General features: G+C 48.2%; 1 protein-coding gene across 3 annotated transcripts in view; it reads right to left on the bottom strand.

The window, feature by feature from the left end:
• The window catches only part of BCL2 (BCL2 apoptosis regulator), a 92,375-nt gene extending 90,255 nt beyond the window's left edge, over positions 1–2,120 (bottom strand). For all 3 annotated transcript variants that reach the window (XM_050892584.1, XM_050892585.1, XM_050892586.1), the window contains exon 1: positions 1,339–2,120. In XM_050892584.1, the coding sequence (XP_050748541.1) occupies positions 1,339–1,938 (600 nt within the window). In that variant the 5' untranslated portion in view covers positions 1,939–2,120. The remainder of the gene's footprint in view (positions 1–1,338) is intronic.
• Between the last annotated feature and the right edge of the window lie 11,168 nt (positions 2,121–13,288).

Consider the following 13,288-nt stretch of genomic DNA (forward strand, 5'->3'; position numbering starts at 1 on the left):
GATGGTCAATGTGGGTGGCACGTTACTAAGCCTAACACTGACTTAGCAAGAGACCCAATGCTAAAAATTTAACGCAGTAACGCTTCACAAACAGCAGGCTTGCAAACCATGTTAACTGGGAAACATATACCGTATTTTACATTCCTTTACACATGCCTCTTAAAGGCGTGCTGTGTAATTGAGTCAGCCCTCTGTATTTCACAGGGGACGGGACCTGAAACTGCCGGTGTCCTACCTAGCTGACCTCCATTTCCAGGGGACTTAGGCCAGCTCTCAGCCGATATGTAAAGTTTCTTCTTCAATATAACTTTTGCCATTTCTTCCTCCACTGCGTTAGTATCATAAGCTTTACACATACAACAGGTTTGGTTTGTGGGAGAGCAGCTAGGACCACATTTTGTTACAGTATATCAATTAATACAGGAAAAAAGGAAAGAAATACCCTTCCAATTTCAATGCGGTTATTTATTTTGGAAAGAGAGAGAGAAAAAAAGGAAAGGCTTTTGATTGACTACCAGCGTGAAAGCTGCCCAGCTTCCACAAGTGGAAGTCTTCCCTTTCTGGATGATGCTGAAGCCAGCCCTGGCCAGACGTGATCTCTACCCCAGAAACACAGTCACCCATCGGATCACAACAAATACTCATTTTCCAGAACAATCCCACAGAGACGGCTCCCAGCACCTTTGTTTCATCTCGAGACAAAGACGGATTTTTCACACTAGACACAGCCTAGACCGTAAAACCCCACGCCAGTCGCCACCGCAGCTGTAGACGCCGGCACCGACGGCCACCTGCCCGCCCGTAGCATCGGGATCCCGTGGGCATCGTGCGCCTGCCTGGCGCGTCACCCCTAACGGGCAGGGATGCCTGCACACGCGCGCACACACGCACACACACACGTGGCCCCTGCTGCCCCCCGCGCCTGGGACCCGCCGCGACGTGCCTGCCCCCGGCGGCTGGACGGGCGCCTCTCCTGCCCCTTCGCACCCCGCTGCGGGACCCCACCTTGGCCAGGGCTGGTGCTGCCAGCAGGAGAGGGTGGACGGAGGTAGGAGAGCGGAGACCGCTGGTGAAGAGGGTGCCTCGCTCATCCTTTCGGCTCCCGAGCTGCGGCTGCTCCCCCCATCCCAAAGCGCTCCACCGTAGCCCCGCAACAAGGTGAAACTCGACAGCTGACAAAAGGCCTACGCTGCTTCGGCACACGCCAGTGCGGACGCCCCCCAGGCAAACCTTTTGCTCCCCTCAACGCGAGCGCAACCCGCCGGGTACTGCCCACCCCAGAGCCCCACCGGCCATGGGCCAGAGCCGGGGGAGGGAACGAGCAATTGGGGGACATACCCAGCCTCCGTTGTCCTGGATCCAGTTGTGCAGGTGCCGGTTCAGGTACTCGGTCATCCAGGCGGCGATGCTGTCTACAAGAGGAGACATCTCCCGGTTGACGCTCTCCACGCACATCACGCCGCCGAACTCGAAGAAGGCCACGATCCTGCCCCAGTTAACCCCGTCTCGGAAGAGCTCCTCCACCACCGCCACGAAGCGGCCCCTGGCCGTGAAGGGCGTCAGGTGCAGCTGGCCGGACATTTGGGCAAAGTCCCTCTGGTAGCGGCGGGAGAACTCGTCCCCCGCCTGGCGCAGGGTGAGGTGGACGACCTGGGGCGCGGGGCGCAGCCCCTCGGCCGGGGGCGCGTGGCTAGCAGCAGCCGAGCCGGGGGGCTCGGGGTGCGGAGACACCAGCCCAGTGTGATCAGAGGAAGTCCCAGCAGCAGCAGCAGCAGCAGTGACCGCAGCAGCAGCAGCAGCAGGAGGAGAGAAACCTGGAGGCAGGGGGGCCCTGTCCTCGCCGGCAGCCCAGTCGTATCCCCTCTGCGAGAGTTTATAGTGGATGTACTTCAGCACTATCTCCCGGTTATCGTAGCCTCTTCTCCCCGGATGAGCCATAATTCCCAAGAGGAAGCAGCAAGAGGAAGGGAGAGAGGAAGAAGAGGCGCAGGATGAACCCAAAAAAGTAAAGCAGCCAATAATAATCAAATTAATAACACCAAAAATTATAATCCAGTTACTGTATCGGGCACGGTTTCATTCATGGTGGTGTGGGGGAGTTCTCAGGGTCTCGGAGGTACTTTTGTCTTCTCAGTGTTTCCTCCTCGGTTTGAGATGCACGGTATAAATAGGGATTAAAATGCTGTAAATACTTTACTTCCAGGTGCACATTTATTACTTATTATAAATTTACTTTAGGACCATTTCCTCCTCGGTGTTGAAACACATCTTAAAAAATATTATACCGATTCAAAATCAGGTGCATTCTCCCCTAGGTGCTGAACTACCACGGACACGAAGGAGCGGACGAACACACACCGTAAAAACTGCAATTCAATACGATTTGCTAAACAGCCTTGGATGAACGTTAATCCAACGCACTTTAAGCTAGAAACCTCAACACTGCTTTTTTTTGTTAAGTTACACAAACTAAATTTCCTCTGTAAAGTACTTACTTGGACTATAAATATGTTCCTCTGTCAAGTTTCCTCTAAAAAAAAAAATAGCAACAACAAAACCCAAACATCACAAGTCTTCAGAAACGTTAAGTTCTGGCCGCTTTGATGCTTCAAGTCACCAAGGGGATGGGAAAGGGAAAAAAAAAAAAAATATCTCTATGATTTCAAATGTTTTTTCCCAGACTCCTGTTTAACAGACATCTCCAAAGATGTGTCAAAGCTCAGAAAATCCCGCCTCGCAGCCCGGCAAGGCGAACAGCCCCAAAGAGACGGAAAATCCTGGAGACCAGATGAACCACATTTGAATCCAAGCTCTCGCAGAAGTGCTCCGTTTTTCCCTCCAGTGCAACGTACAGACATATGCATTTACGTAGTTTCATTCAGACACCGATCGCAGGAGCCCGGTGCTTCCACACACACGCACGCACACACCAAAAAAAAACCGAAAAAAAAAAAAAAATTCTATGTATTTAGGAAATTAATTCTTTTTCACAAGGAAGAGCGTAAAAAAATCATTGAAAAATAAAAATAAAGAAGGAAAATTGCTTTTGACTGTGGCTCCGGGGAGAAATGCCATTTCCCGAGCAGCTTTGTATCAGAGGAGGAAGAGCCCCTGGCGCTGCCGAGGAGGGGCGCGGACGGGGCGTGTGTGCGGTGTGACTGGTGCCGATGGGGACCGCGGCCGCGGCGCCGCTGCCCGCCCGCCCGCCCGCCCGCCCGCCCGCGCAGCCCCGCGCACCCCGCCGCCTCCGGGCGGCTCCTCCGGGCGCTCCGCGCTGCTGCTGCCGGCGGCGGCGGCTCCGGGCGGCTCCGGGCGGCGGCTCCGAGCGGCGGCGGCGGCGGGCGCGGGCGGGGAGCTCTCCCGGCGGCGGCGGCGGCAGCGGCGGCGGGGGGGGGGGGGAGAGGAGCGGCGGGGGCGGGGAGAGGCGGGGAGGAGCGGAGCCCGAGGGGGAGGCTCCGGCCCCGGCCCCGCGCGGCGCAGCCGGGCGCGGTGGTTTCCTAGAGCTCCGCCTCACGCTTCATTCAAGAAAAGGGGGAAATGGGGGGGGGGGGGGGGGGGGGGGCGCTAAAAAGAAAAAAGGCGGCGGGGGGGGAGGCGAGCAGCCCCGCGCAGCCCGGGCCCGCCCTCCATCGCGGCGCGGGCCTGGGGCCGGCGGCGGGGCGGCGGCGGCGGGGCGGAGCGGCGCGGCGCGGAGCGGCGCGGCGCGGAGGGGTGGCACTCGGGCCGCGGGTGGTGCGGGCGGCCCGCGCCGCCCCCCGCCCTCCGCCGCCTCCGCCTGCGCGGAGGAAGCGGGCGGCGGCGGCGGCGGGAGGCAGGCGGGCAGGCAGGCAGGCAGGCAGGCAGGCAGCGGGGCGGGTGGGTGCGGGCTGCCGGGCCTCCGCGGGGGAGCGCCCCCGCGCCCCGCTCCGCGCACTCTGCCGCCCCGCGCGGGAGGGGCGAGGCTGCTGCAGCTGCGCGGATTTATTAAAAAAAAAAAAAAAAAAAAAAAAATAAAATGGGCGGGTGGAGAGGAGAAGAAAGCCCAAATCACCCTTTTAAAAAAGAAAAGTGGCCCGATGTCGGCGGGCAGAGGCTCCAGGCGGGGTGGGTCGGGGCAGTCTGCCCCGGCAGCAGCCCCTGCGCGGCCGCGGAGCCCGTGCGGGGCCGGGGGCCGCCTCTGCGGGCGGCCCCCCCGGCGGCAGCCCCCGCGGTGCGGGGTCCCGCACACCTGCTCCACACATGCCGCCCGGTCGATTTTCAGGCGTGCCCGTGGGACAGGCGGGGAGTTGGCTTTTAGGACTTTTTGCAGAAACGGGACTCGGATTTGTCCCTGCGCCCGGCCTGAAGATTTTTTTTTAGATTGACGAGGGGGGAACCGAACAGTTTGGAGATTAGATTAATCTGGAGCTTGACCAAAGAAGCAGAGTTAACCTTCAAAGTAGGTTAAACCCCCAGCGCTGGGAAATAGTGATGGCTCAGCCCCCCTGCTACCCCGACAAGCGACATCAGGGCAGGGATGAGTGATGCTGGGACAGCCCCGGCTGAAATGGGGAGCCATCCCAGGGTAAAGCCAAGTGAAACGGGAGCAGGAGATACTCGGCACCTTTCTCTGCTTAATAGGAGAGAGGGAAAGAGACGTTTGATAAATTCTGCCAATTTTTGTCCATATGAGGGTGACTGGGCTGATAATCTCATATATAAACTACCCTAAACCTAAAAGGAATAAAATGCCTAAATAAAGCTGTGAACGTGAGTTTGTTTTGACAGGGGACATATAGGGAATGAATGCATGCTGCCCTCCAAGCCTCCATTTTCAGGGTCATGTTTCCTTCACACACTGAACCATCACGCGTGGTTCACAAGCTGGCAGCTCCCCTGCTTGAGGAAAAGGCACCGGAGTGGGGAAGGGTGATCAGCTTTTGCTCCATCTAGAAGGAGGGGAGGTCCTGGCATCCAAACGGGAAGGATTCTCCATGCGCTAACGGAGCTCGCTTGTGCCCTGGGTGATCCGGGGATTTGTTTCGCGGCCGCACCGAGGAATTTGCCTCTAACGTGTACAAACCAGCACCTTTCCAGGTACCTGAAGAGGCGTTCAGGATGTTTAATCGTTCTGGCGTCTCTTGGGGGGGGGCCGCACGGGAAGGCGGCCGGCACCATACCTAGCGCCAGCATTTTCCACCTCCCTGCCAGCTCTCCTCCCCTCTCCTCTCCCCGCGGGGGTGCCGAGCACAGGCAGACCCCGAACGGAGCGACCCTCCCGCTGGCCCAGGCTCCGGGGGCGGGGCGGGGCGGCAGGCGGGGCGGGGCGGGGCCGGCAGCGCCGCTCCCCGCCGGCGGCGCCTGCCCGGCGGGCGGCTGTTGCCACCCAGCGGTCGCTGCTCGCCCCGGGCGCGGCGGCTCGGCCGCGCAGCCGGGATCTCGCCGGTCCCTGCAGGCTAGCGGGAGCGGAGGGCTCACCCGCCTCGTACACGCCCGGGGAACGAGGGGAGTAACGCGGTGCCCCCCTCCTCCGCCTCGTATTCGCTCCCGCCTGCCGGTGTTTGAAACGGGGCGGGCTGCGGCGGGTCGCGTTCTCGGGGACTGAGGGGGACAGGGGTTGCAGGGCAGCGGGTGAAGCGAGGTCAAAAGGAGATGAGCGATGCTCTGCGCACCCACGGGCTAAGGGCTGTGCCCCACCAGGGCATGCGTGGAACTCACGGCACGGTTAAATGCTGGAGCGCAAACACACCTCATCTCTCGCTGTACAAAAGGCTTCAGAAAGTAAGGCGTTTGCGATGAGCTGAGGGATTGCTTCTGATGGCAGCAATGTAGACAAGGGATCTGTCAACCGAGTAAAATCACTGCCTTTATATTATTGCAGCAAAAGAGAAAGAAGAAAAAAGGTCTCCTCTGAACACAGAAAGTAACCTGACATTTCCATGTAACATGCTATGGTTTAAATGGAACAAGTGATACAGAAAATCAGAACAGCCATAACCACCCAGGCTGCTGATTCAGCCTGTCACTGTGCTAGTGACTGAATGTAATGTAGTTGGTCCCGCAACTGAACATACAGCAGACACAGATGTTAAGGAACATAGAAAAACCGTCTGGGTAAGCTGCACAACAATGTCATAGCAGGATCCATTTTGAAGCCCAGGGGATAAATCAGTGTGGGACTGATGCAGGAAACAAAGATGCATATAAAATCAATGGGCTTTTGTAAGGGGAAATTGAAAATATCACTGAATTTGCTTAGGGTATTTAAATGTGTATTGTATGCAGAAATGGAAGTAAGACCAACTAAACAAACAGAGTGTACTTGAGGGCATATAGTCAGCAAAATAAAATAGTTTCAGAATTCATAACTGATTTCTGATAGAAACGGGTGCAGCAAAACTTTATGAGATACTCTGTTTGGAATGGATTTAGTAATGATGCTTTTTCCCCACCAGCTCTACCTTCAGCACTTTGCTATGGGAATGATAGATCCCAGCCTTTTTAAAAGTTCAATAGGAAAATAGTGGTCATGGTTCACAAGAAAGCTTGCTAATACCAAACACAGCTGAGACTGTACCAAAAAAATTAAAAACACAAGGGAAAATCCTAGGAACTGTTTGCTTTAAGCAAGGGTATTAGGGATGAGTCATGGGAAACAAAAACTGTGCCTTGAAGAATGACAAATTGGGAGTCTGTAAAAAAGCAAAACAAAATTATGTGCATTTAAACAGTCTTTCTTGCTCGTAACTTAATGTGTCAAATGCATCGCGTCTGACCTGCATTTATGGCTGTAATAGAAGGGAGCGGCATCTTAAAACCAATTATAATGCTACCTGAGCGGGTGATGAGCACCTATTAAAGTGTCACAAGTTTGCATCACAGTACTGCTTTTTACCTTGCTTGCTTGTTTGAGCTCAGCGGGATAAAACAACAGTTAAAAAGACATCCAAAATAAAGGCAATACATTTTTGGGGGCAGACAGAAGAAACCAGCAAGAGAGGCTCAGGATTTATCAAGGAACATGGAATGAGTGCGTAGAGTCAGCTAAGAAATCATTATGGTGCTTTTAGGTAGCAGAATAACATGCTGACTACTCAAGATCTGATTGTGCAAATCCTTCCGCACACACATCTACCTTTATGTTAGCTGGCCCACTGAAGTTAATCAGACTAATAAGAAGAATTAGCTGTATAAAGAATTGGAACTCAGGTAGGAATACAAACAGAAGCTCACATGAAAAAAGTTCCCTTGACAATTAGAGAGGCAGGAGCATCAACAACAGGCATCAGGCAGGTCTGGCAGCGTAAAGGACAGATTATTTTCTTGAGATGGCTTTCTTATTCGTGCTTGGGCAACTGACCAAACAGGCAGGATCCTGCAAAGCCTGCTGTTTCTTTGATAGCTTCCCAGATGCCCGATGTACAGTAGATGCATTATTAACAAACGATCTAGAAAAGTTTGTGATGCCTGGCAACACTGAACTTCCTGACAATCTGAAAGTGGACACCTTTTCCCTGTACCTTTGTATTAACATCAACAGGATTTCAACAGCAACCCTGGTTCCTGGTGACCTGCCCACCCTTTTATTTCCTTGGCTTCCTATGAGCAGGCAAGTTGGAGAGAAGCAAGCAATTGTTTAAAGCCCTGCCTGAGCAGGCATGAAACAAGTGGGGTGTATGTTTGCACCGTGTGACGGCACGCAAAGGGAGCAAGGACATTGCTGCATTTTTTTCTAAAAATCTGCAGAGATTTTATATTCTAGAACAAATCAAAACCAAAAAAACCCCAACAAAACCCAAAAGCAGTATTTAGAGTATACAATTATGACTACTAAAGAGGTCCTTTACCTTACTATGTTCTAGCACAGCTTAAATACTGGTTTGTATTGAAAGAGACCACTAAGATTGTGCCCAAGGGTGGGGAATTTGCACATATGCAAATTAGCAGGCTGCTCCTCATACAGCCAATGGCTCTGTATATGCCAGTGGCACTGTAAATGCTTGTTGGTGCTATGTCCAGGGAGGCATTTGTCTGTGCCACCCACAGCCATGCTTCCCTCTGTTCAAGGCATTCGGTGCTTCTCCTTTCCACGCCAGCATGTATTTGCTCTGCATGCCTTTGTGCCTGCAAGAGCTTTCTAACTTTCCCTGACTAAAACGAAGCACCGACTGCGTGATCTTTCACGTTTGTTTCTGTCCGTTGAGACCATGATACCCACGGACTTACGGTATCTCTGCCAAGCTGCATGAAATGCCTTGAAAACAATGCTCTTCTAGAGACTTGCATGCGTGCATATAATTCTCTGCTACCAACTGCACACCACCATTTATTGCCAAGACTGTCTCGTCTGTTTTGCTCAACGTGTTGCCCAGCATTGCTATCTAGGCAGCAGCTAGCATCTGTCGTATACAATGCTTTAAAAAACAGTTTTCTGCATGTAAAAAGTACAGGGAAAAGTAGCACCCGTGAAGCCTGGATGCGTATTTTCCTCATTTTTAACCAGGACGGCGGCAGGTTAACCTGAGCAAACTTCTTCAGAGCGCATTCCTGAAATGGGAGACTGCCTTTCATCCTGCCGGTGTTGCAAATGCTACAGGTGTGGAGTGGATCCTTTTTGGCTGGAAGCGCTTGCAGAGCAGAGAATGCTACTGTAAAACGCTTAAAGCATGCTCAACCTGCAATTATGGTTTATTTCATGGGGCTTAACTGTGCTCATCAGGAAAGGCAGCTGGATGAGATACTCAGATAATATCCTTAGGGTCCAACATAGCAAACAGCTCCTGACTTTCAGACCCCTTTTTCTGTACTCATCCCTCAACCATCTTCACTTCTTGTCAAGACAGAGGGGCCCCATGGTTTGGATTGCAAGGAGGCGAAACAGCAGCATCCAGCTCTGGAAATCCTTCTCTTCGACATCTCTACTTCGCTCTGTGGCAACAGGGTCTTGTCTTCACAGTACCTGAGCTGTCTCACCACCTTTCACAAGCTACCAACCTATTCTTGTGATTCAGGCAATGCCACCTATGCCTTTTTTCTTCTTTCTGCCATGGAAAAAGGAATCGGAGACCAACTTCCCAGCTGAAACAGCAGAAGAGCGAAGGAGACAGTTCCAGCGTGGAGGAACAGGAAATGGGAAGAGTCTGCTGGACAAATAGGAACATCCGTCTCTGATCCATAAACTTTTATTATACCTGGTAAAACTTCTCAAAGTAAAAACGGGGAAAGCATTTTTTGAGCAAATGCTTTGAAATAAAGACCAACACACCTCATTTTAACTACTTTCTTTGAAGCACCTGTTAGCTTTGAAAAGGATATTCCCCTCAGCTGCAAGTTACCTAGAACATTTAAAATTTTAGACTTATTTTTATATACATTATTTACAGCTGGTACCTTTACAGATTTAACACCTTATTTTGGCCAAGGGAGTTGATTCTCACTGCTTGGTAGCATGACTTAGTCATGTAAGTTTTGCTTTCGGCCCTTGTGTTTATTTACATTGCTCTAGCAGCACTACTACAGAACGCACTTCATAGTTAGAATGCAAAAGGTTTAAAATTAACATGGGGATTCCCCTCCAAGCTGAAAACAAACTTGTTTTCAACTTAGAAACATAAAATTTCAGACTGGCTCGGTGGTATTCTACCACAGAGGAGGTTTGGTATTATATTCCCTCATCAAGGTTTCCCCAAAGAGCAAACTTTCCCCATCAGCTTTATGAAATGCTTCCCCCCGCCCCCCTCCATCAAATTAGATACGCATCTTTGAGGTTGGGACAAAAAAAAAAAAAAAAAAAAAAAGTATTTGCACTTTCCGCTTCCTTCAGTGCAAGTTTCTGTCTGAAAGCTTAACAGTATTATTTCCCCACCACCACAGACCACCACCAACGGAAGATTAGCACGGTCTTCTTTTTCACCAATTTAGTGCATCTAGGTTGAAAGAAAGGAAGAGGAAGAGGATGGGAGGTGTGGCAAGACAGACACCTCATTTAAAGGTCTCTGGCTCTCGTGAGAGTCTCCCCCCAGTGACAGAGGAAAGGAAATTACTTCATGAGGTTTTACTACCAGCTTTGACAGACAAACACACACCTACTCTTCAGTGTGCTTGGTACTGGCTGGGCAGGAAAAAAAAAAAAAAAAGTGAAAAACGGAGCTACCAGATAATTTAGCCTTGTAGCTGAAATCCAATTACGAAAAGGAATGAAAAGCGATCTACTTTGGCCTGCTACTTTTACTGAAAAGGAAAAATCAGCAGCTCCAGTTGCAACATGGCCTTCTTCCATTTCAAAACTTTTAATTCTCCAACACTCTAAGATTAACATCAGCCCCTCAGCTTTAAAACACATTTTAGATAGCATATACTTTCCTCAATCTATCTTTGATTTTGCTCTCTGATAATTTAATGTCTTTCTAAAAGATTGAACTTTCGCAATTTTGGATTTACTTTGAGAATAAGCATCTTAGGGCTATTTCTCCCCTACTAGTGCCTTGGAGCTAGCTATCCACTCAAGCCCTCCTACCACAGAGCTGAAACACAGTAATTTTCTATACAGCTGCATGCTCAGTGGTGGTACAGAAAGACAGCTACCATAACTATTACTTCTTTTGTTTTCCACTAGGAAGAATGAGCATCACTTAGCTCATCAGGATTCACAAGTACTTCCAGAGAGCACAAGCACTGGTTATATACTGGCAGCACCTCCTGCACTAAAGGCAGATTTTTGTAAATTTAATCCAACTTTCATTATGGTTTGATGACACTGGGTCTGCTGACAATATTCAGTCGAATTCTTTACATCCTTCATCTGCTGTACACCTCTGCCCTAAGCTGCTAAAATGGAGGGATATATTGCCTCCTCTGCAGTCCCACAAAATTAAGAAGATCCTGCTGAACTAATCCCAGATTTATTAAAAAAAAAAAAAAAAACAACAGAAAGAAAAACACCAAACCCTGCAAATGAATTTATCCATTACTCTTCATCCCCTCAAAAAACTTAGAAATTACAGGCTTTGTTGATTCTCCATTTATTTTGAGAAATATAAAATATGAAAACTAGTTTACAGTTCTGGCACAAAAATGATGAAGCAATAAGCACAAAGTTTCTTTTTACAAATAATGCTATACATTTTTACCATTTAAAAGTGCCTATAGTTTTTCACAGCAAGTAGTTTATTTACCTGTATCTTTTTTCTTAGTAAAATATTACATCTATTTAAATTGCACATGAACACCTTGGTGAAGTAAACTGTATGTAAAGTTACAGTAAATCTGTATTTAAAGCAGACAGTCATTAGAAACTACATGGAATGGAAAAGACTATCAAAGCCTAAATCGAATCTTAAAGATTGACCAAGAAAACAAGAGACAAGAGACTGACTGATATGGCACAAGTGATTAAATTATTGACAATTTGACAAAAAGTAATAAAGCCTATTTGAAGTTCTTCACGGAGCTAATACACCGCTAAAACATTTCAATGCAGAGGTTTTGTAACATTTAAACTGGCAAAATAGTTTTTCATCCGCTGAACATTTTTCCACAGGATTACAAGGCTTCTCCTTCACTTAATATTGGACCTTAAAATGAGTACATTGGGAGACAGAGAATGTGCATAAGAAACAAAATTTACACCAAAGGTTGCTGTAGTTGACGATTTACTATGTTTTGACAATAAAACAGTTGAAAAGTTTATCAGTTAAACTTAACTGCAATGACTTGCAACAGCAGAAACTAGAACATTTAAAAAGATTATTCTTTACCTGTTCCTTCAAAAAACTTGCCTTGTTCCAATTTCTGCAATTGCTGAGAGGTTCAACCTACAGTTTTACTGTCAATACAACCACTTACACTACGCAAAATTAGGTGTGAACTGAAGTCTCTACAGATCAGGGCCACAGCTTTCACCCAGTATTCTTATTCCTCCTTCACAGACACTCGCCCTGAATTCTCAGTCATTATTTGGAAGACTCTTCAGTCAAGAAAGAGTGATTAGTGATCTAAGATGTCCAACCTGAAATATTTTAAGGAGGCCCAGCTGCCATAGTGTCTGGTGTGTGCTCTGACCTTCTGGACTATGTTTCTTAAATGCAAACCCTTTAACATTCCAAGATGAAGATCCAAAAATTCAAGTATCCAAAGTCTTACTGGTTTTAAGTCCTGAACTTCAAGCTTGTGTTGATGTCAAGCCATTTACAGAAGCATTTCTTCCACACTACAGCACAACTGATTCACCCGTTTTGGTATCTTTTGCAGGTGGCCGAAGGAGTATTTGATTTGCATCGAAGTAAGAATTAACATAGATAATAGGTCCAAATAGCATTGTTACGTTGCTTTGAGAAACATAGCAATGTTGACAATGGATGTATGATAAATGCTCCATCGTGTCATTCACATTAAGCAGCACAGGAAACACATAAGCACACTAGATTTCTTTGCACTGAAGCCCAGCTGTTTAAAAATGCAGGAATACGCTCTATTCTTAAAATCAGTATTATATTATAGGCATGCACAACTTCACATATCTAAACAAAATCAGGAGGCAGGACCTAAAACATAGGCTTTGTGAAGAATTCAACAATGCCTCAACGTTCGCAATCTAATGGAAGTCTAACCACTTAAAATGAGAGTGCTAATGTGACCCTCCCCCAAAAATATGTTTGTAAACCAGGTATTAAAGCGAGTTTAGTCTATGTGAAGAAAACCTGAAAAGTGATCAACCGAATTCAGAGAGGGAAAATAAACAGCCTCAGTAAATTACATTTTAAAGTTTTTTCCAGTTAACCACCTATTATTTTCATCTCAGTTTAACTGAATACCTCTTCTTAAATAGATGTAGAGAATATCTTAACAAAAGCAATCAATTTTGCCTATTTTGTTGTTAAATACTACTTTCAAGGAAGTGGAAGTGTCCAGTTTTATGAGTAATTTTAGATTCAGAGTACTGACTGAAAATGGAAAATATGACATGGAAAACACAGCAGTGCTAACAAATACAAAATATGCAGCTTTTGAAAAAAAGCAGCTCACAAGGCACTTGCCATAGTGGTCCATCAAATAAACAGTATATATAGTGCACCCTTAAAACATCATTGTTATGCATCAAGCTTTTTCAGTGTTAAGATTTATTAGAAACACCCACTGGGTTATGTGTATTCTGCAGCAATTATTGAGCAGCCTTGTTTCATATAATGTAAATGAAACAGATTAGAAGTGGGGTGTAGAAGGAGGGTATTTTAAATAATTTCTCATCATGTGAAAGTTTTTCCATGGAGTGATAAAATTAAGTGTGGAATGCCGTTCTGACACACACCCCTCCCCCTCCCGACCCCTCTGC

This window comes from Gymnogyps californianus, chromosome 2, assembly GCF_018139145.2.
Source record: "Gymnogyps californianus isolate 813 chromosome 2, ASM1813914v2, whole genome shotgun sequence".
NCBI classification, from domain to species: Eukaryota; Metazoa; Chordata; class Aves; order Accipitriformes; family Cathartidae; genus Gymnogyps; species Gymnogyps californianus.